Genomic DNA, 23,640 nt, shown 5'->3' on the forward strand with positions numbered 1-23,640 from the left:
TGTAATCTGTGGGTTTTATTTTTATTTTTCCTCCCAGTTAGGTTGCCCTCCGAGATTCGAAAACTTCCCCCAGACCCGCCAGTGAGAGGGTTTCCTGGTTTTTGGAAACTTCCTCTATTACGACTCCCTTCCTGGGACGGGTCTCCATCCCTAGCTCTTTGGTCTCTCTTTTTATCTTATATTTTGTCCTACCTCCTTTTGAAGACAATGGGCTGCTTTTCTGGGCACCTGATGTCCTCTGCTAGCCATCAGAAGTTGTTTTGTGAAGTTTGCTCAGCGTTCAAATATTCTTTCGATGAATTTGTAGGGGAGAAAGTGGTCTCCCCGTCCTGTTCCTCCGCCATCTTAGCTCCTCCTCTAGCAAGCGTTGTTTAATCTATATACAAATAACCTATTGGAAATGAATGAGACATTTTCTTTTTAATCAAAAATTCCACATTTTTAGCTAATAGTATTTTCATTTCAAGTTACTGTTTAAAAAAAAATGAAAGGAATAATCAGGACTTCCAGGATTACTTTTTCTAATGATTTTAGCCATTCTCTATAAAGTTTGTAACCAATAAAAAAAATAGTTAAAAGTTGAAAAGTTTATAAGAATGTCTGTCCTTAGAGGTATATTGATTGATTTGATATATTTATTTTTTGAGAAACTACACCTCCTGATGTCATGTCTAAATGTGCAGGTCTAAAAGGCGTATCTCATAATAGTACATCACAGTTTTGATCACTCATCTTTTAGTTATTTGTAGAATGAGCCTACTTTGTCAAAATAGAAATATCCATTTATTATGAATGCTCAGATTAGTCTTTAGCTCCTTTTACTTGCAAAAAAGTAGTTTAAAAAACAGTATGTCTATGTAGTCATCCATGGTAGGTATCTTCTTTTTACAGTTGTCTTTATTTTTATTTTCTACAGCTCAGAGTGTATTTGCGAACCTCAAATCTGGACAATGCTTTTGCTCATGTCACCAAAACACAAGCAGAAACATTACTGCTTAGTGTTTTCCGGGACATGGTAATAGTTTTTCGAGCAGACTGTTCAATATGCCTTTATAGTATTGAAAGAAAATCTGATGGGTAAGTATATAAAATATACAGAATCATTTTTTGCTCTTATTTATCATGCTTCCTCTGTAGTTTTATTTCTCAAAACAGTTACTCTAATTTTATATTTGGTTTCCTTTGTTTTAGGAGTTTAATAAAGCAAGGAATTTTAATTAGTGATCTTCATATGGTAGTTATCTTTAGCTACCAAAAGAAATAAACTATAAAGCTTTACCAATTTTTTCAGCTAATCTTACTGGACTCATTTGAGGGGGAAAAAAAAAAAAGCTAGTTTCAGATGGGGTAAAATTTTAAATATTAATTTTTTTTTTTTTACAGATCTTGATAACAGGTTGTTACTAATCATCCTAGTGTTCTACAAACTTGGGGAAATTTATAGTGTTTCTACAGCTTCAGGGGCTTAGGAAGCATGGCCTTAGCAGACTCTTGTACATTTTCACTGGCCTAGGTGGCTAAAGTCTGGAAAAGGAAAAACTAACTGTCTTCTTGCTGTTTGTGTGTGTTGCTCATATTCTTCTTTGCTTCTGGCCAACTTGCAGCATTTAGACCACACTTGTCGAGTTTTATTTTGTTCTCAGATGGCTTTTGTTTCTTTTTATAAAAAAGCTATGAAGTGTGTGTTTGCTGAAGTAGCTTAGTAATTGAGGATCTCTTTTATAAAGATAAAAATTAGCAGATCACCTTAGATAGAACCCATTTCCTTCCTCAGCCAACTACATCTCAGCTGACGAAGCTATTCCTGTAACGTTCTTCCCAATTTCTTTTTTCTATGTCTTACTCTCCTTTTTTCCCTCCCCTTATCTCCATTTGTGTTCTTGGGTGCCACAGCCTTGTCATTCTGCTGTTTAAAGGATACTTGGGGAGGTGGAAATGGTAGGTAGAAAGTATTTGGGGCCCCTATAAACATAAACTCTCATACTATTTGTAGTAGAAATGGGGAGGGAAAAAAAACCTCATTAGAATTGTTGAGGTATATGGTTTCTTTCTCTTTTACAGTCCAAATACTGCTGGTATTCAGGTTCTTCAGGAAGTATCCATGTCACGCTACATTCCTCACCCTTTCCTGGTGGTATCTGTCACTCTGACATCAGTGAGTACAGAGAATGGAATCACCTTGAAGATGCCACAGCAGGTACCATTCTGTTATCAGAGCTCTTTACAGTTTTCAGTTCTTTGTGTTTTAATTTGATATTAGGAACTATTCATTTGTTCAGAAAATACATAATAAATATCTAGAATTTGCCTTGTATGAAGATGCTGGGTTACAGTGCCAACTAAACAAACATGGTTTTTGCTACTACTGGAAAGAAATAATTACATAGATAATTAATTATAAATGTGATGTGTATACCAAAAAGTAATACAGGTTACTGTGTATACCAGAAAGTGATACTGTGTTATAACGTTATACTGTGTATAAAAGTTACACTGTGTGTAACGAAAGCCTGGAGTAGTCTAAGCAATCACATATGGTTTCTCTATCATTTAAATTGAAACCTGAAGAATAAGTGGTGTTTATCTAAGTAAAGAGGAATTTCAGTCAGAGGGAACAGTTCAAAGGCCTGTAGATAAGAGAGAACATGACACATTCAGGGAATTAGAAGAAATTTCACAGTGACTAGAACATAGAGTATGAGAATCTTATTGATACTATGGACTTTGTCTTAAAGTCTAAAGTGTTTTAAGCTAGAAATTATTAGATCTAAGCTTTGTAATATTAGAGAAAACATTACAAAGGAGGAAAATGAACCAGACTTGGACAATACTGGATGAAGGGAGAGCAGCTAAGAGGCCATTGCAATGATCTAGGTGAATGGTGTTTGTGGTCCAAACTTGGGTAATGAAAAGAAGATAGAAAGAAGTAGAAGGAATATGACATATAGAGGACTCCATGATTAGTTAATTATGAGCAAAGAGAAGGGATACCCCCATAGTTTCTGGTTAAAGTAACTGTGTAAGTAGCATTGCCACCAGGACCAGGTTGCATAACTTATGCAACTTCATGTCAATGTGGAACCCATCTTCAGAGAAAAGTTCTGTGTGGATTTACTTGTCATCCCTGTCTGTCTAGTCTTTTAAAACTTCCTATTAAGGCACTTCCACTGACTGCCTTTAAAATACAGGTTCCATTTTCTCTGCAAACTCATATTTCATGTAACCAGATAGTCCTAGTTAATAAAAAAAAGGAATGTTTTACAGATTTCTAGCTAAAAGATATGGAAGGAATTTGAGAATTAAGAATCAGTTTTGCAGCCTTTGAAAAAAATGAGTGGATTCAGTGACCACCGGTTGAAACCAATGAATGGTCGATGGGAACTTCACAGTGAAGTTGTCATGCCTAAGCCTTATTAGTCAGTCTTAGCAGCACTAAAAGTAGGAGAACCATGCATGCTTCCTGGGGTAATGCAGCCTGAGGTTCACATGAGGAATTACTGCCAAAAGCACTGAGCCTGAACTGAATCAAGCTTCTCGAGTCATCTTCTATTCATCGAAAATACAGGGATAAAGGTTTAGTTTAATAACATTCTATAGGAAAACTAAGTCATTAATGCAGACGAAAAAAGAAGAGTCTTCTAAATAAGGCTTTAGAGCTATGACAACAAAATGTAATGCATAAGGTCATTTGTATTTTGATTCAAATAGACTACAAAAAGACACTGTTAAAACAATTAGCGATGTTGACTGAGAGTTGACACTGAGAAATAGTTCTAAATTTTATTAAATTTAGATGTGATGTTAGCATTGTAATTATATAATCAAATGTCCGTATATTTGAGAGATGCCTATTAAATGTATAGGAGTAAAGTGGCATGATATCGTCCTGTAAAATACATTGGCAAAGTAAGTATTAATAAAAAGAGAAAAGGGATAGGTGAAACAAACCTTGGTAATTGTCAATCTGAATAATGAGAATAAAATAGGGTGGTGTACATTTTATGTACTTTTTATCATGTTTGAAGTCATATTAAAGAAAAAGCTTCTTGAATATTCTAGATAGAGTAGGCAGTCAGAAGATGAATAACACTGGGTGTCCCATTTTAATTAAGAGGCCCTTTTACAAAGGAGATACTTAACTTTGTAAAGAGCAGAATAAGAAGTTGAAAGATAAGAGGAAATAGATTACATCTTGCACAGAGAGAAGGCCAAGGTTTAAAAAGCAAAGCAAGTCTTGATTTAACAACAAAAAACCAGCAGTGAGAACTGTTCAACAGTAAGGTGGCCTCCCTCAGGAGACAGGTGAGCTCCTTGTCTCTGAAGCTCCAATGAGAATTACCTACCAGGAATTTTTTAGGGTAAGAGATGGTTTGTTGGGTTCCTTCAGATTTAGGACCTTGAGGATACATGTGGTCCCAGCTTTTGTGTTACACTCAGTTTCTGAAAAGTTCATCAAAGTTGCCTGAGAGGGCTGTAATGGTCACCTGTCCTTATGTACTGTGATATTATCAGTAAAAAATGTTGACTGCGTGGCTAGAGCTGAAGGGAAAAATAGAGAATTTTGTGGGGTTTTTTCTGTGCTGGTTGTTCATTGCTGAGCAGACCTTTCTCTGGCTGTGGCAAGCGGGGACTACTCTAATTGCAGTGCACAGGCTCCTCGGTGCGATGGCTTCTCTCGTTGCAGAGCACTGGCTCTAGGGTGTGTGGGCTTCAGTAGATGCAGCTCCCAGGTTCTAGAGCACAGGCTCGGTTGCTGTGTGGGGCATGTGGGATCTTCCCAGACCAGAGATTGAACCCATGTCTTGCATTGGCAAGCAAAGTTTTTACCACTGAGTCACCAGGGAAGCCCTGTTTGTTTGTTTGTTTTTAATGAAATAGTATAAAATACAGTGGTGAATTTACTATCTGAAAACTTAAAAGTGGTCATTATGAACATTAACATATTTTAGAGAACTGCAGTGAATGTTCTTCGGGTCTTTGGAAGTATTTGAGGAGTTTCTCACTGTGGGAGTGTGTGTGTTAGTCACTCAGTCATGTCTGATTCCATTACCCCATGGACTGTAGCTCATCAGGCTCCTCTGTCCATGGAATTCTCCAGGCAAGAATGCTGGAGTGGATTGCTATTCCCTTCTCTAGGCAATCTTCCCAACCCAGGGATTGAACCTGGGTCTCCTGCATTGCAGGCAGATTCTTACACCATCTGAACTACCAGGGAAGCCCTGTGCCAGTCTCCAAACAGTATACTGTTTGATTCTTGGGATTGCATGTTCGGTTTCCTCTCCTCTCTATTTCTTTTAATTCTCACACAGCTTTTCAATTCCATTTTTCCTTCTCCTAACTCTTAAGTTATTTACTGTTTCTCATGTGTTATGGACAGATGTTCAGATTTTTAGTTTATGTGCTAAATCAGGAACGGAAGACTCATTTCCAAGTAGAATTCTTCAGCTTTGTGACAGTTGCTTACAGATTTTTGTGGGAGTAATTTTTCAAATTCCTGCTTTTTAAATTAACATGCTTATTACCTACCTGGATGATATAGAGCAAAAATGAGTGACAAAGTCCCTGAGTATTCAGCACCCTTCTGCCATTTCTTTACACACAATCTCCTGTGTCTTAGAGTGGTACAAACGAGCATTTCATATATCTGATTATTTTTTCAAGTAGAATACATTGTTTTCCTGACTGAACCGTAAATGATATTGGAGCTTAAATTCATCCAGCCAGCAGGAGTCAAAGCTAGGAGACAATCCATGTCATCTTAATAATCATCCTTTCCTTCCTAAAACTCTTTCCTTCTTTGGTTAGTGGCATCATGCTGTGTTTCTCTTCTTGCCTCCAAAAGCTTAGCCAGCGGCCCTCTGCTCTGTTGCGCCCATATACCTTGCTTCAGAAAATTCATCTGTTTCCTTCAGTTTACCAGCCTTACCATTATAGTTCAGTGATTCTGGTTTTCATCTCCAGTTGGTCATCTCTCACATTTTTATCTGGAAGTCTTAAGATTCTTTCTAATTTAATGGGCAGTGAACTTATATGCAGAGTACATCATGAGAAACACTGGGCTGGAGGAAGCACAAGCTGGAATCAAGATTGCCGGGAGAAATATCAATAACCTCAGATATGCAGATGACACCACCCTTATGGCAGAAAGTGAAGAAGAACTAAAGAGCCTCTTGATGAAAGTGAAAGAATCACTTCATGGCAAATAGATTGGGAAACAGCCGCTGACTTTATTTTTCTTGGCTCCAAAATCACTGTGGATAGTGACTGCAGCCATGAAATTAAAAGACAGTTGCTCTTTGGAAGGAAAGTTATGACCAACCTAGATAGCATATTAAAAAGCAGAGACATTACTTTGTTAACAAAGGTCCGTCTAGTCAAGGCTATGGTTTTTCCAGTGATCATGTGTGGATGTGAGAGGTGGACTATAAAGCTGAGCACCGAGGAATTGATGCTTTTGAACTGTGGTGTTGGAGAAGACTGTTGAGAGTCCCTTGGACTGCAAGGAGATCCAGCTAGTCCATCCTAAAGGAGATCAGTCCTGGGTGTTCATTGGAAGGGCTGGTGTTGAAGCTGAAACTCCAGTACTTTGGCCACCTGATGTGAAGAGCTGACTCATTTGAAAAGACCCTGATGCTGGGAAAGATTGAGAGCAGGAGGAGAAGGGGACAACAGAGGATGAGATGGTTGGATGGCATCACCAACACAATGGACATGGGTTTGGGTGGACTCTGGAAGTTGGTGATGGACAGGGAGGCATGGCGTGCTGCGGTTCATGGGGTCACAAAGAGTCGGACAGGACTGAGCGACTGAACTGAACTGAAAGGAAACTCTTCAGATTCCCTTTCCTAAGTTATTATCTCCTTCTAACTTCTGTCCATGAAGACTGCAACTTCTCTAGCACCTCACCTAGATTCAGCACTCTGAAATCATCTTTGACTTAGCTTTGTTTTTTTACCCTTCATGTCTAGAATACAAGTAAGCTTTTGGTTTGTTTTAATCAAAATGTTCTTCCTCTTTACAAGTGAAAATAACTTGATAGCTGAAATTAAACTTTAAAGCAGTGCTCCTAGCTGGGAGTCCTACGTTTTCTACTTTAGGGTTTGGTTGACATTTTCCTTAATAAAACGCAGACTGTTTACTTCATTTCTGAAGTCACCACCCATGATATCTTCCTCCGCTCAGTCATCCATCCTGAATAACTCAGAATTTTTAATAACTCTTTTATTCAAGGACCATAAGTAGTGGCTTATTTCCTGATATATTTTTACTTGACTTTCCAAGCCCTCCATGAAGGTCTATTACCATCAGTATTTTTTCTCGTAATATCCCTAATCTAGCCAGATTGTTCTCACTTTCCCAGTAGAACTATTTTATCTTCTTGTGTCATTTATATTTCATTCTTCAACTAAAATACCAAACGTTTTTCTCCCACCCATGTATGTCATCCTCACCCTTCAAGTCCCACTTCATCCTTAAGCCTTCTCTAGCTATGCCAACCAGGTCACTGAAGCAATGTCTCACTTTTATGAATTTCTGGAAGTCTGTTAGTTTTTTCAGGGTAATTCAACTCTGCCATCAATTTGAATTTCACTTTTTCACTAATTAATTATTAATTGCATTGTGTTAAGCTTGTACTAGTGGAGCCAGACAGCTCCTTGACTCCAGCAGAGTCTAACAGAATGACTCACCATGATACACACTCAGTATTGTTTGTTTAACCTGTAAGCATTATGCCTTGGTGGGGGAAATGCTGAAAATATACCTATTAATTCATATGAATCCAATTATTTTCCTTTCAGGCTCGTGATGCAGAGAGCATTATGCTAAATCTGGCAGGACAGCTCATCATGATGCAGAGGGACAGGTCCGGCCCTCAGATCCGAGAGAAGGACAGCAACCCTAACCAAAGGAAACTTGTGAGTTAAATGCGAGTCACTTAAAATGTAAAGAATGTCTGGGAGAAGGATGAGGGAATAAAAGAATTTAAGAGCAGAGTATTGTCTTGTGATTTGGATACTGAGAAAGTATATAAAATTAGTTGTGAGCCTTTGGATGCAAGACTGTGAAAAGTGGAGAATAAGACCCTAAAATGATAATAAAATGTTCTGTATGCCAGACGTTACTGGTTAGGTGTTATTGTTTGGAATAATTCTAATGGAAAAACAGGATAAATTGGTGAAGTTCCTTGGGGGAGGGGGGTTGTTTTGTTTTTAGATTTAAGTACACTTACTTTGAAAGGCAGGGCAGTATTGTTAACTTTAAACAGATTCTTCTAATTCTCCCCAGAATTTATACTGTCATTTTGAAAGCCTTGAGAAACTAGTACCTAGGAAAGCTTCATCTACAAATTAAATGGGAAAAGAACTGATTTCAGTCTCTTCTTCTCCAGTTGCCATTCTGTCCTCCTGTTGTACTAGCCCAGTCTGTTGAAAATGTCTGGACCACATGTCGCGCAAATAAACAGAAGCGTCACCTGTTGGAGGCCCTCTGGCTGAGCTGTGGTGGTGCCGGGATGAAAGTCTGGCTCCCTCTTTTCCCCAGGGATCACCGCAAGCCCCATTCCTTCTTGTCCCAGCGGATCATGCTGCCTTTCCACATAAATATCTACCCCCTGGCTGTTCTGTTTGAAGATGCATTAGTCCTTGGTGCTGTCAATGACACTCTGCTCTACGATTCTCTGTATTCTCGGAACAGTGCTAGGGAACAGCTGGAGGTGCTCTTCCCTTTCTGTGTCGTGGAGAGAACCTCTCAGATCTACCTCCATCACATTCTGCGTCAGCTGCTGGTGAGGAACCTCGGGGAGCAAGCTCTGCTCTTAGCCCAGTCCTGTGCCGCGCTGCCTTACTTTCCCCACGTGCTGGAGCTCATGCTCCATGAAGTGCTGGAAGAAGAAGCTACCTCACGGGAGCCCATTCCCGACCCTCTGCTTCCCACGGTGGCAAAATTTATCACCGAGTTCCCGCTCTTCCTGCAGACAGTTGTTCACTGTGCCAGGAAGACTGAGTATGCCCTGTGGAACTACCTGTTTGCAGCTGTTGGAAACCCCAAGGACTTGTTTGAAGAATGTTTGATGGCTCAGGATTTAGATACTGCTGCGTCTTACCTTATTATCTTACAGGTAACAATTATCTTCTTGTAAATGTATAAGAATTAGTGAGCATAAACCTAAAGGAAAAAGAAAGCAAATGTCCTTGGTTGGCACTGTGATCGTGATTAAAGAACTAGTACAGGCACTTCCCTGGTGGTCCAGTGGTTAAGAATCCACGCGCACCAATGCAGGGAGTCTGGGTTCAGTCCCTGTCTCAGGGATCTAGATCCTGCATGCTGCAGCAAAAGAGTCCACGTGCTGCAGCTGAGACTTGGTGCAGCCAAATAAACAAATAAAAAAAAACTATTAGAGTCAAGTTTTCTGTTCAGTTTTTATCTTTACTTTTGAAGAACTCAATCTTAGTATATGATGGCAGAAAATTACTATTAAAAAGCAGCATTGCAAGGTTTGGTTTTTTTTTTTTGTAATCCTGTTTGCCCATTAAAAAAACAAATTAATGAATTTACAGTATTATTTTGAATAATATTAAAGGAGTGTCTCCTATGTATACATATAGGTATATGCACTGTGCTTAGTCGCTCAGTTGTGTCGGACTCTTTGTGACTCCATGGACTATAGCCCAAGCTCCTCTGTCCATGGGAATTCTCCAGGCAAGAACACTAGAGTGGGTTGCCATGCCCTCCTCCAGGGGATCTTCCCAACTCAGGGATCGAACCCAAGTCTTCCACACTGCAGGCAGATTCTTTACTGTCTGAGCCACCAGGGAAGCCATGTATGTTTATCCATATAACACATTATAATACATAATAGTATGCACATACTACATAAGATTGTCAAAATATTATATAAGAAACATACTAGTAAATAATTATTTTTAATATTAGTGGGTTTATCTGAGCCCTCCACAATAATTTCTCTCCTTGTACTGTGGAATTGCTGAGAGGTGAAAGTTCTTTCAAATTACCGCAGAGTTGTTTTTATTGTTTAAAGAAGCTAACCATAAACCTGGTTTGAGATTTTTCCTGAAGCAGTTTTCCTGTCAGCTTATTTGCTTCATGGCAGCTGACTGAAGTCAGAGAAGATATTGTGGCAGAAGGTGCGTGGCCCTGAGATTCTGGCTATTCTTAAAAGACCACGCAATCATAAAAACAGAAACAAGATAAATGCAGTTTTTTGTTTGTTTGTTTAATTTAGGCCACTGCTTAGATTTCAGTGATCTCCCAAGCAATGGAATTAGAAACTTTATCAGGATTCCTAAGTTGTGACTGACAGATAAATAATTATAGTTGAACTTACCTGTTAGGCGCCTCTCCATGAAGACCAGGGCAAGCAGCAAGATTAAATCTGTGAAAGAACCACTGTGGATGCCCATTGTGTAGCAATATATATATATACTGTTGCCCAGAGCAGAGTTTTTTATTAAGTCACATCATCAGAAAGCTCTGTCACAGGACATAGACCAGAGCTTTTTTGGAGTCAGTATACTCCTGCTTTTCTGCTGATCTTCAACAAGTTATTTCTTTCTTTGTTTAGAACATATATTTTTATTTCTCTCTCATCTAACTGTCCTGTTTTTGGCAACCAGATTTCTTTCATTTTGGATTTCTAACACTCTTGAGGGCAGGGGATTCTCAATGTGTGGTCTACAGAATTCCGGGGATTTCCTAGACATATTCAGGAAGACTTCAGAATCAAACTAATTTTCATATTAATACTGAGATACTATTTACCTTTTTATCCTGTGCTTCTATTTGTACACTCTGCATTGCCATGCAATTACAATTTTTAAAAAGTTTTAAATGCATAATTTCAACAAGTTGTTTAACTCAGTTTTCTCATGTGTAAAATGAGAATGATATATCTCTTTTGAGAGTCACTAGGAGCAATGAAAAGAAAGAATGTATGTAAAGTTTAAGATATCTGGCACTAATGGGAGTGCAAGAAATCATATATTACACCAGGGAAATATTTGCCTCACTTCTTCTTGTATGGTACTTTTTAATGCTTCTTTTGATTTTACTAGTAAATTATTCCTTACAGTGCTATATCTGCATTACTTGTCTGGGTTTAGGGAAGTGTGGAGATAGAGAATTACTCATATCTTCTCAAATCATTTGCAGTATAAAAGGAATTCTTGTTTTTTTTTCTAGAACATGGAAGTTCCAGCAGTAAGTAGGCAACATGCCACCCTTCTTTTCAACACAGCCCTGGAACAAGGCAAGTGGGACCTGTGTCGACACATGATTCGATTTCTGAAAGCCATTGGCTCTGGAGAATCTGAGACGCCCCCATCCACACCTACAGCTCAGGTTAGGTGAAGAATCGCACAGCTTTGCTTGGCCACACACCCACTTGACATCTCCTCTAACCATACTGTGCACCTTGTGTGTGATCACAGGAACCCAGTTCAAGTGGTGGTGGATTTGAGTTCTTCAGGAATCGAAGCATCAGTTTATCCCAGTCAGCTGAGAGTGTTCCTGCTAGTAAATTCAGCTTACAGAAAACACTAAGTATGCCATCTGGTCCTTCTGGAAAAAGGTAAAAGAATGAAGAACTGTTACTTTTAGGGCATTCTACAACACATTGCATTTCAGGGTATTTGTAAAACTGGATCTTAGGAAAAAACTATTTGATCCGATTGCAATTCCTTTTTACATTCCCAAAAGGCTTCCCTTTTTTCTTTCTCCTAAATTCACTTCTTTATTCTTTGTACAGTTTTTGCCCTTTGTACTAGAATAGGTCTTGATATGCCCATTCTAAATGTGACTAACATTAAATTACCTCTAATAGAGGACCAGAATAAAAAGGAAGCTAGATCTGCAAATAATTCAAAAGCCTTCTTATAGTCAACAGTTTTCCCCTTCTTTCCCAGTGTACCTTTTGACCGTAAGAAAATTTTAGTCCTCATGTACTGGACTCTCTTGTGACTCTTTTGAGTGGAGAAGTCATTAAACAGTTCATGCCAAAAAAGGGTATCCTGGAGCCTGAAACCTCTATTACATGTAGATGGGTTACAATGCCCTGAAGGGTAGCTCTGAACTCATGCTGAACGTTGTAAAATAGATTTTCCTGTTTTGTGAGGTCCTGTGTTCCTTCCTGTGTTGTTATGTGGTCTTGGCTCTTGGTTTCTTTCTCTCCCCAGTCCTTTCTTTATATTCCATGTATATTCTTACTAGAGCGCCTGACACAGAATGACAGCTTCCTGAACATTTGTATTGTGATGTTTTGCAGCTTTTTCTTATCAGAGCCATTAATACACCTGCATTTCCAACACACATACTCAGACACACACACACCATAAACAAGTTAAATGCATCTGTGAAAGACTATAAAACAATTGCCAGGCAAACAGTAGCTACTCAGCTGTACCCTGAATGCAAGTGGTGTTTAATATACACTAAGTGCTCACTGCACGCCAGGCACAGTTCAAACATTTCCGTGTATAGGTTTTTCAGTAACAGCTCCATATGGGTAAATATACTGTTATTATCCACATTATACAGGTGAAAAACAGAGGCCCAGAAAAATAAACTTGCTTTATATTCACAAAACTGTGTGGCAGAGCCGAGTTCAGAATGCAGGTAGTCCTGCTCCAGTACTGCTCTCTGAAGGCACCCCATCACCCTGGTACCAAACCAGTGGTGACACATCAGTTCATAGGAGTAAGGGATGATAGACGATATTTAGTCATTCATTTTTTAAAATCTGTTTTTTTCTTATGTGTCTATAACTCACATTAAGAGACTGCATTTCACTTTGCTTCTCTTTAGTCTTCTTGATCTGATCTCCTTCCCTCTTTTCAAATACAGCATTTATTTGCTTCCTTTCTTTACTTCATCCAGTCACTATCCTCTTCCTGGTTTGGCTTTGTCAGTCTTCTGTTTGTTTTCTATTTTGTACTTTTATTTTACAGACATGTTTAAGAGGCTGCTTTCTGTATTCCAGCTATTGCTCAACAGGTGTGCTATCGCATGGAGAAGCTCTGATACTTGATCTTCCTCTTCCCTCAAATCTCTTAACCTCCTTGTCAGCATTTTCAGGGCTACTTCATAAGAAGTATGTGAAGATTGTTCTGTAGCTTACTTGTGTTCCCACTTACAGATGGAGCAAAGACAGTGACTGTGCTGAGAACATGTATATTGATATGATGCTCTGGAGACACGCTCGGCGTCTCTTAGAAGAAGTTCGGCTAAAGGATCTCGGCTGCTTTGCAGCCCAGTTGGGCTTTGAACTCATTAGTTGGCTGTGCAGGGAGCGTACCCGTGCTGCCCGAGTAGACAACTTCGTGTTGGCCCTGAAGAGGCTCCACAAAGATTTCCTTTGGCCACTTCCCATCACCCCAGCTGCTTCTGTCAGTTCTCCTTTCAGAAACGGAAAATACCGAACAGGTGATACAGGCTTTGTGTTATTTAGACAAGAATTATATTTGCTCCAAATGTTTAGACATTTTTCTATTAGTTGATATTCAAGGAAGTCTTTTCATTCCAAGCTTAGATAAAAGCTGACTTTTTGTAGATCAGTTGGAACATCCACCATTTGACTAAGGATGTAAACAAAAGTAGATCATGTGTCTCTAGGTCTTATAACTTTGAAGTTTAATTTATAAATCCAACTGATTGTTTTCTCAGATTATCAACAAGTTGAGCATGACTGAGTATAGAAGCTTCCACACTTTTTTTTTGTAGGAAGTTTCCTGAAATGCAGGAGACCCCGGTTCAATTCTTGGGTCAGGAAAATCTCCTGGAGAAGGGAACAGCTACCCACTCCAGTATTGTGGCCTGGAGAATTCCATGAACTGTATAGTACATGGGGTCGCAAAGAGTTGGACACAACTAAGTGACTTTCACTTTGGCATTGGTTAGTCCCAGATCTCAAAATAAGCTAAATTGTGACTTACCTGACAGGATTCATTCCAGAGAAATGGTAAAAATATGTCTTTGAGAGCTTGGGCCATCTTCTAAATTTGGAGAGGGCAAAGTGAATTGTATTTTGGTAAAAAAATTTTTAGGTTTTTTAGTTCAGGTTATTATTACTTACAAAAATTCAAACAAAAACCTTTTTATTATGGCATTTGGAAGTTTCATGTCATCTTAAAACCAAGGAAAATCATTTAAGGATGAATAAGGTTTTGCCTAGTTTCTGGTAAGTTAAACAATAATAGAAGATGACTGCTAGGTGGCATTATCTAGTCAGTCCATTCTGTTCCAGTCCAACTTCCCTGGTTCATGGATGGGTGATGCTGTGTAGGGACATTAATCGGCTTTGAACTTTTAGTAGTTGGGGTTGGTGGGGGAAGAGAAGCTGAAAGAACTGAATTGGAAATAGCAGTGTGTGTGCCTTTAATTCCCCCCCCCTTTTTTTCTTTGTTTCCTACCTTGCAGTGGGAGAGCAGCTGTTAAAGTCACAGTCAACTGACCCATTTTTAAACCTCGAGATAGATGCTGGTGTCTCTAACGTCCAACGAAGTCAGAGCTGGCTCAGCAACATTGGCCCTGCTCATCAAGAAATAGACACAGCTTCATCTCACGGGCCACAGATGCAAGATGCCTTCCTGTCACCTTTATCTAATAAAGGTAGATACCATTTTAAATCCTAGCTCCTCATTGATTTCTTTGGAGGAAAGTTTATATGCAGTATGTAGCATTTCAGAGAGAGCTTCACTCATTTCAAGATGTGTCCTTGAGAATTAGCATTAGTATCTGCTGGAGAATTAGCATTAGTGTCTGCTGGAGAGGTGAATAGTTACTAGCACAAGGCCAAAATGACCTTGATTATATACTTTGCCATGTTTATTTTACATAAATGAAACAGGTAAAACCTCACTACAGCTAAACACTAATAAATGAACCTTTGTAATCAATTTTGATGATACAGAAACACTGACTTTGAACCTCAAGTAAACAAAACTTTATCCATGTGTAAAGAATTCCATTCTTCTCATAGGTGCACCTGTATTGTAAAAAATTGTTACCAATTATTGTTTATTTCAGCTGTAAAAAAATTATGGGAAAATTTTTTTCTCTTGTAAATTCCTGCTTGATACCCTTAATTTTGCACCTCAGCCTTCAAAGCCTAAGATATTACTGTCTGACCCTTTACCAAAAAAATGTGTGTCTTCTGCAATTATAGTAATAGGTAAATTACAAGTTGAAGAAGCTTTAAAGTGATTTCTGTTGTTTAGGTTTATGTAAGAACTTAAGTAGCAACTGACCTGATTTTCTGCAGGTTTTTAATGGCCAGGCGTTCGCCTGGTGTTTGATTTTCAGTATGTCATCACTCACCGGAGCTGCTGCTGTGTAGGGAGGCATACAGAAGTCATGGCTTCTTTTATTGTAGTAGAATACATGTAAAATTTACTACCTTAAGGATTTTTAAGTGTACAGTTCATTTATATTCTTGGCCAACCAACCCGCAAAACTCTCTTTTATGTTGCAAAACAAAACTTTATACCCATTAAAGAAAACTCCCTCTCTCTCCCTCCCCCAGCTCCGAGCAACTTTTCTGTCCCTGTGTAATTGTCTTTTTGTGTCTGGCTTATTCCACTTAGATAATGTTCTCAAAGTTCATCCTTGTTGTAGCGTGCATGGGAATTTCCTTCCTTTTTTGGGTTTGGCAATATTCTATTGTGTGTCCAGACCACATTTTGTTTATCCATTCATCAATGGCCACTTGCATTGCTCCCACCTTTTGGTTATTGTGAATTATGCTGCAAAGAACGGGGGAGTACTGTGAATATGGGAAGTCTCTTTGAGACTGTTTTCGTTTTCAGTTCTTTTGGGGATTGTCAGCTCATGTGGTAATTCTATTTTCAACTTTTTCCTCATAGCAGCAGCCCCACTTTATATTCCTATCAGCACTGGCAGGAATTCCAGTTTTGCCACATCCTTGCCAACACTTCTTTGATGATTTTGTTGATAGTAGCATCCTAATGGACCTGAGTGGCATCATTGCTTTTCTTTAGAAAATTTTTTAAAGAGATCATTTCAAACATATTGTAAATGGAGAAATAATACTATAATGGGCACCTTCCCTCCAACCCCCACTTCAGTTATTACCAACTCATGAATAAATTTGTTGATAAAACACTTTCTCCTTCCTGTATTATTGAACTCAATCTAAGATATGGTATGTTTTATTTGTGAATGTTTCAGTATATATTTCTAAAAGGACTTTTTAAAAAAAATAATAATGTTACATCTCTCTAAAAATTTAACAGTAGTTCCTTAATACCATCAAATATCCAGTAAGTATTCAAATTCCAGCTGTTTTACAATGTCAGAATATTTTTGTGGTTTAAAAGAAAGTGAAAGTCACTCAGTCTTATCTGACTCTTTGCAATCCCATGGACTGTATAGTCCAGGTCAGATTATAGTCCAGATTCTCCAGGTCAGAATACTGGAGTGGGTAGCCTTTCCTTTCTCCAGAGGATCTTCCCACCCCAGGGATCTACCCCAGGTCTCCCGCATTGCAAGTGGATTCTTTACCAGCTGAGCCACAAGGAAAGCCCAAGAATACTTTGAATCAAGATCCAAATAAGATTCATACACAGTGATTATGTTTCGTAAATTTCATATTTAGTGCTTGTTCCCCTTCCCCATCTTTTTTTTTTCTTCTTGCAATTTATTCATTGAAGAGACTTGCTTCTGTGGATTTTCTCGTGACTGGATTTTAGTTGATTGCATCTTCATGGTTTAAACAGTTTCTATATTTCTTGTAGATTGGTGATTGAATCTAAAGACTTGATTGGGAATCCTCTGGTGGTCCATTGGTTAGGACTGTGTATTCCAGTGCTTCAAAGATCTGGAAACTAAAATCCCATAAACTGTGTGGCACCTCCCTCCCCCAAAAAAGACTTGAACAAATTATAGCTAGGTTTGTTGCTGTTTCCAGAGGTGGGCAAGACTGCTTAATAGGTAGTAGTGTACTTTTCTTTTCCATGGCACATAATGCCTGGTTACCTCTCTGATGATTTTTTTTTTTAATACCTTCTACTATTTAACATGGGAATTTTAGTAATGAATTTAATGTTTTGGTCTCAAAATCCTAAAAAGAAAGCAACATCTGAGAGACAGTGAATATTTTTAATTAAAGGAAAACATATATTAAGCTACTTTGTAACTTTTGACAATTCTTCATCAGGTGATGAATGCAGTATTGGTTCAGCCACGGACTTGACTGAAAGTAGCTCCATGGTGGACGGAGACTGGACAATGGTGGATGAAAATTTCTCCACACTCAGTTTAACCCAGTCAGAGCTGGAGCATATCTCCATGGAGTTGGCGAGTAAAGGGCCTCACAAATCCCAGGTCCAGCTTCGGTGAGTTTCTCAGCATTTTGGAAGCATAGAATGCCTCCTCAGGGTGTTTGGGCAAATTGGGTATGTAGGCTACTTTCCTGATAACGACTGCCTTTCTCTTCATCCATAGATCCTTCCTAGCATGAGTCACTGTGTTTCTGCTTCTGTATATAGGTATTTGCTGCACATCTTCATGGAGGCAGGATGTCTGGACTGGTGCATTGTTATAGGCCTGATTCTTAGAGAATCCTCAATAATCAACCAGATTTTGGTTATTATACAGTCTTCAGAGGTAGATGGAGAGATGTTACAGAACATAAAGACAGGGCTGCATGCTGTGGACCGATGGGCCTCCACAGATTGGTAAGTTATTAGGCTCACTACCTTGACTTCCTCTGGAGACTCCTCCCCTTTCACATTAAGGCTTATTTCTGTTTATTTGGAGATTCATAGGTTGCTGGAAATAAAAACTCCTTTTGTATATTCATTTTTAAGATTATTTTCTTTAATTACCATTTTAGACCATTATTTTAAATGAATCATATCCATTGTTGTCAGTGAATGTGTGTCACTGAGGACTAATACAGTACAAATGACCCCAGAACTAGGGTGGAACTTGATATTTCTAATTCTGTGGAATTGAAAATGATAACCTAAAAACAAGATAAAAATTTAAGGTCCATGTGAGTTGAACATTCCATGGCAGTTACTGACAAGCCCAAAATAAGAATAGTGAATGGAAGTTAGAAGAGCCTAGAATCTGCCCCCTTTGTCACCAGTTACCTGTGGATTTGGGGTTTCCCTCACTTGGGTCTAGTCTTCCTTAATTGGCAAATTCATTTAGGTTAAATGTTCTCTGAAGGTCCTGTTTTTCAAGTCTGAAAATCCTATTAATGGTGTTTACGATTATAGAATATGCTTTTTAATTGCAATACTGGATAAAGAATATCCATCTTTGCTGTTTATGCTTATACATTACGTGTAGCCCCATCCATGGGGGCCTTGGCGTCTCAAAGCCTTTCCCTTCCTATCACCTCTGTGCCTCCTCCTGTACCCCATAATCTATCAGTGACCCTACTGTATCAATGCTTAGTAAGAATCTATCCATAACATGCTATGGAGCCTTTTGAATGTGGCTGATAAGAGCCAATTTCCTTTTTCTTCTGCTTAGTCCTGGATATAAGCCATTTTTAAACATCATTAAGCCACACCTGCAGAAGCTTAGTGAGATAACAGAAGAGCAGGTTCAGCCTGAAGCCTTCCAGCCGATGACTGTGGGTAAGACTCCTGAACAGACTAGTCCCCGGGCAGAGGAGAACAGGAGCTCCTCGGGCCATGGGAGCATCCCCCAGGGCGAGGTCGGAGGCAGCAGTTTGGTCAGCCGGAAAGAAGAGGACACAACTCGAGCAGAGGAGGAGGAACCTTTTCAAGATGGGACTTACGACTGTTCTGTGTCCTAACAACAGTGAGTACCGTCACCACGGGCAGTATTAATTAGCATCAGCGTGCAGCTGAGGACACTGTGACCTAGCTGGAAAATTTAACCAGGGAGAGAACACAGTTCAGAGACTCTGGTAAGGTGTTATTAAATTTTAACTTTTTCCTCTACGAAACCTTGAGTCCATAAAAATGTGATATCAAAAAAAATATCATCTTTCATAAAAGTTTTTTTTTACGCTGCAGTGGAAAGTTGTACAGAATATTGTACAGATGTATATGCGAACATTTTGGTTTTCTTAAAGATTGGTAACTCTTAAACCACAGGGATTGTTTTGCCCCAGATGAGCTTACTTTTTCACTACTTAAAGCTTCCTATGTTTTCTGGTTCAGCGTGTGTTCCAGACTGCTTTTTAAAAATAAATGCTAAGGTGCTTGCTGTAGCTCATCAAGTACTTGAGCTACCTGTGTGCCCCCTGGATCAAGAGCACTGGACTCCCTAACTGGGCCTCTGAATAGATGCCTGCCCCGGTATAACAGGTACCTGTAAGATGCTCCTCTTCTAGCCTGTTAATCCCGGTCCTCAATTGATGGAAGCTATTTACCTGTGTCAGTGTGCCTGCTTTTTGTCTAGCTTGGTTCCTACTAGGGGAGTGTAGGCAGAGGCCTGAGGAGTTCTTATCAATTATGCTATTAGATACCACTGAACTATTTTGTATCAAAGAATCGTATCTTTTTGTGAATAATTTTGTGTAAATATACTCAAAGGCACTGTTCCTATTTTTAGGGCTTGTACCATAATTTGTAAGGTTTTATGCTGGATTCTGCATGGCTATAGATACTCACTCTTAGAACAAAGACAGGGCTTGCTCTTCTTTCCAGATACAAGCACTCTTCATAGAGGAAGACAGATTTATTGGCTTGGTCATAAGGTAACAGAAATGGTCACACTGATCATGAAATGAAACAGGTTTTGTGCAAATTAATGTAGTTTCTTATTTATTGCTTTTGTAAATTGAATAAAAATGAACTATGTAAATAGACTGCTGAATCCTGTATTATCACGGCTACTAAAAATTAGTATGTAAAGAATGCATTCTTCATCATAACTTTTTAAATATTTTATGTATTTCTAGATATGACTTAAATCTTAGTTTTCATACATTATGAAAACACAGTTGTAGACTCAGTTGCTTCAGACTAAACACATATCCACTGTATGTATATCAATTACCTTATAACAGTATTAATTTAGATAGCTTGTTTGTACTGTGCAATTTGAACAAAGGAATGCAATGTTATTTTTTACAAAAACAAACTTATTTTTATAATAACAACGTATTTGATGTGGACCAAATTCATACCACTATGTAAAACAGCCTCTCCTCTCATAGTGCAATTTACAGTTTAGAAATAAAACTTGGTCCTCTATCCTTGCTTTTTAAAATTAATGGCTAGATTTAGTTGTCCTAGCCAGGTTTCCTTTGAAGGGAAACTCAAATTTGAAAAATGTTTGTTTAAAAGTCATCAGCGGTTTTAAATTACTGAGTTTGATAATTTACTATCACTTACTTTTCACATTACAAGTGCAATACTTTCACATACTAAAACTCCTGAATGGGTGGAATATGTGATTACTGGTACCTGGCCCTTCTGGTGCTATGTTTATTTAAGCCTTTGTTTTAAACCACCTTTCCCTAAATCTTAAGATAGATAAATGTTTCCCATGTGAGTCCATGCAGCCCAGCAAGAAACTGGAGAAATTCTTCTCCTGTCCTAGTCCATTATGAGAACAGGACTAGCATTACTTTTGTGTTTGGTGTGAGTATTTAGTCAATAAAAATGATTCGCCATTGTAAACAGCCATGATCTTTTCAGATATCCTAATGTGCTGCTGGGTTCATCTTGCTCTCTTAAAAGCAGGACGCCATTAAGTTAACCATATTCCTCTGGTTAATGCCATGACCGAAACTTTTCTTGTATAAAATACTTGTTTTGCAACCAACAGATAATAGGTGGCCCCAAGGCAAAAAGATTGGCAGCTTTACAGAAAAACTTTCCTTTGGTAGTTTGTTATATACTTTAATTTTTTAAATCATATTTTAATTTTGCCTTGTTTGGATCACGTATTTGACTGTTTAAGCCATATTTAACCAATGAATTTAAATATTCAATATAACTATTTGACGTTTAAATTATTTGCTGATACCAAAACAAGAAGTTATTTGGGGGTAGAGTCAACCTTTGCTTGTAATTAAAAGTTGCTGCTACTTCTGTAATGTGTATTTTTTTTTTTTTGAACTTGGTAAAGGGCAATAAAACCATTACATGAACTTTTTGTTTATTCATCAAGTTAACAGCAAAAAGTGTATGTATTAAAAGTCATACTTGCATTACATAATTCCACCTTTTAGAATTTTCCTTATAACTAGAAATTTATATTTAAAATGTATATGGTATACCATTTTAAGGATATATTATATTTCTTTACTCATCAGTTGAGGGACATTTGGATGGATTCCACTCGGACCATCATTCATAATGACACTGATATGCAGGTTTCTGTGTGGACATAAGTTTTTGGTTCTCTTTAGGAGTGGAAATGTTGGGTTATGATAACTGATTAATTTGGGGGGAGCGGGTGCGGCGGGGAATGCTTAACTGTATTACAAAGTGCCTGTATCATTTTTTTAAATTTTTTATTAGTTGGAGGCTAATTACTTTACAATATTGTGGTGGTTCTTGTCATACATTGACATGAATCAGCCATGGATATACATGTATTCCCCATCCCGATCCCCTCTCCTGCCTCCCTCTCCACCCGATTCCTCTGGGTCTTCCCAGTGCACCAGGTCCGAGCACTTGTCTCATGCATCCAACCTGGGCTGGTGATCTGTTTCACCCTAGATATACATGTTTTGATGCTGTTCTCTTGAAACATCCCACCCTCGCCTTCTCCCACAGAGTCCAAAAGTCTGTTCTATACATCTGAGTCTCTTTTTCTGTTTTGCATATAGGGGTATCGTTACCATCTTTCTAAATTCCATATATATGTGTTAGTATACTGTAATGGTCTTTATCTTTCTGGCTTACTTCACTCTGTATAATGGGCTCCAGTTTCATCCATCTCATTAGCTTGTACCATTTTAAAAGAAAAAATCATTTCCACTAGTAGTGGATGAGGGTTCAAGTTTCTGTTGTCAACATTTGTTTTTGTACTCTTGGTTCTAGCCATCTGAGTTATGTATGAAGTCTCATCTTATGGTTTAGATTTACATTTCCCTGATGGCTAACATCTTTTCATATATCATTAGCCATTCACATCTCTTTGGAGAAAACTGTATTCACATCCTTTTCCCACTTCACAGATGGCTCATTAATCTTATTGTTGATTTGCAAGAGTTCTTTATATATTTTAGATACTAGACAGTTATGTTTTGCAAATATTTTTTCATTCTGAGGGCTTTTCACTTTCATGATACTGTCTTTTGAAACATAAACTTTTTCGTTTTGGTGAAGTCCCTTTTTCTTTGGTTCCTTGAGCTTCTGGGTGTCATATCCAAGAAACCATTTCCAAATCCTAGGTTATGAAGATTTATGCTTATGTTTTTTTGTTTTATATTTTAGCACCTACATTTAGTTCTTTGATCCATTTTGAGTTAATTTTTGTATATGGTATGAAGACATCTAACTTTGTTCTTTTGTATGTGACTACTCAGTTGTTATAATTTACTGAAAAGTTTACCATTTACTGAAAAGGTTTTTTTTCCTATTGTCAAAAATCAATTGAGTACAAATGAATGGGTTTATTTCTGGAACTGTCAGTTGTATTACATTGATTTCTGGGTCTTTCCTTGATGCCAGTACTACACTGTCTTGATTACTGTTGCTACTTAGAAGAAGGAAGTTTTGAACGTGAGAGATGTTAAGTTTTTTCAGGACCATTTTGGCCCTTCTGTGTCCCTTGCATTTCCATATGAATTTTAGAATCAGCTTGTCAGTTTTTGTGTGCACCCAGACACACATATAAGGCAGCTAAAAGTTTGATAAGAATTATATTCAGATCAATTTTTGGAAAATCTTGTCATCTTGATAATATGCCTTCCAGCCCATGAACATGGAGTGTCTTTCCAGTTATTCATGGCTTCAGTTTCTTTCAGGAGGGTTTTATAGGTACTTTTAATAAGATTATCAGTATTTTATTCTTGATATTGCAAATAGAAAAGTTTTATTTTTGGATTGTTAGTATATAGAAATAACTGATTTCTCTATGTTGCAATTGCATCCTATAACACTGTTGAATTCACTTACTACTTATATAGTAGTTTTTTGTGTGTGGATTCCTTAGCATGTCCTATGTAGAAAATCATGTCATCTATAATTAGAGCCTGGGCTAGAGCCTCCAATACAATATTCAAGTGGCAGTAAGTAGATACCTTCGTCTTTCTAATGTTAGGGGGAAGTACTGAGTGTCTCATATACATTAGGATGTCAGCTATTGAGTTTTCATAGATGACCTTTATCAGGTTAAGGAAGTTCCCTTCTATTAAATTTTTTATCATAAAGAGGTGTTAACTTTGTCAAAAAAGTTTCACTTCTGTTGAGATGATTATATTGTTCTTTATTCTAATAATATGGTATATTACGTTGACTTTTAGGTGTTAAACCCACATTCCATTCCTGGGCTAAATCTCATTTTGGTCATGATATAGGCCAAAGTTGAAGAAAAGAAATTATCAATATACTTGTTGTATTTTCACTAATCAAATAAGGAAATAGTAGTATCAAAAGAAAAGTACTGATACACTTCAAAAATGCCCAAGATGTTTTTTCAAATAAAAACAGACATAAGGAGGCA

General features: G+C 38.0%; 1 protein-coding gene across 7 annotated transcripts in view; it reads left to right on the forward strand.

The window, feature by feature from the left end:
• Positions 1-19,825, forward strand: part of RIC1 (RIC1 homolog, RAB6A GEF complex partner 1) — a 141,981-nt gene extending 122,156 nt beyond the window's left edge. For all 7 annotated transcript variants that reach the window (XM_070480446.1, XM_070480447.1, XM_070480445.1 and 4 more), the window contains 11 exons: positions 917-1,077; positions 2,062-2,197; positions 7,800-7,916; positions 8,390-9,118; positions 11,200-11,358; positions 11,448-11,587; positions 13,151-13,437; positions 14,431-14,622; positions 17,189-17,366; positions 17,520-17,708; positions 18,517-19,825. In XM_070480446.1, coding sequence (XP_070336547.1) covers positions 917-1,077; positions 2,062-2,197; positions 7,800-7,916; positions 8,390-9,118; positions 11,200-11,358; positions 11,448-11,587; positions 13,151-13,437; positions 14,431-14,622; positions 17,189-17,366; positions 17,520-17,708; positions 18,517-18,805 — 2,577 coding nt within the window. In that variant the 3' untranslated portion in view covers positions 18,806-19,825. The remainder of the gene's footprint in view (positions 1-916; positions 1,078-2,061; positions 2,198-7,799; positions 7,917-8,389; positions 9,119-11,199; positions 11,359-11,447; positions 11,588-13,150; positions 13,438-14,430; positions 14,623-17,188; positions 17,367-17,519; positions 17,709-18,516) is intronic.
• Positions 19,826-23,640: the final 3,815 nt, after the last annotated feature.

This window comes from Odocoileus virginianus, chromosome 18 (assembly GCF_023699985.2).
Source record: "Odocoileus virginianus isolate 20LAN1187 ecotype Illinois chromosome 18, Ovbor_1.2, whole genome shotgun sequence".
NCBI classification, from domain to species: domain Eukaryota; kingdom Metazoa; phylum Chordata; class Mammalia; order Artiodactyla; family Cervidae; genus Odocoileus; species Odocoileus virginianus.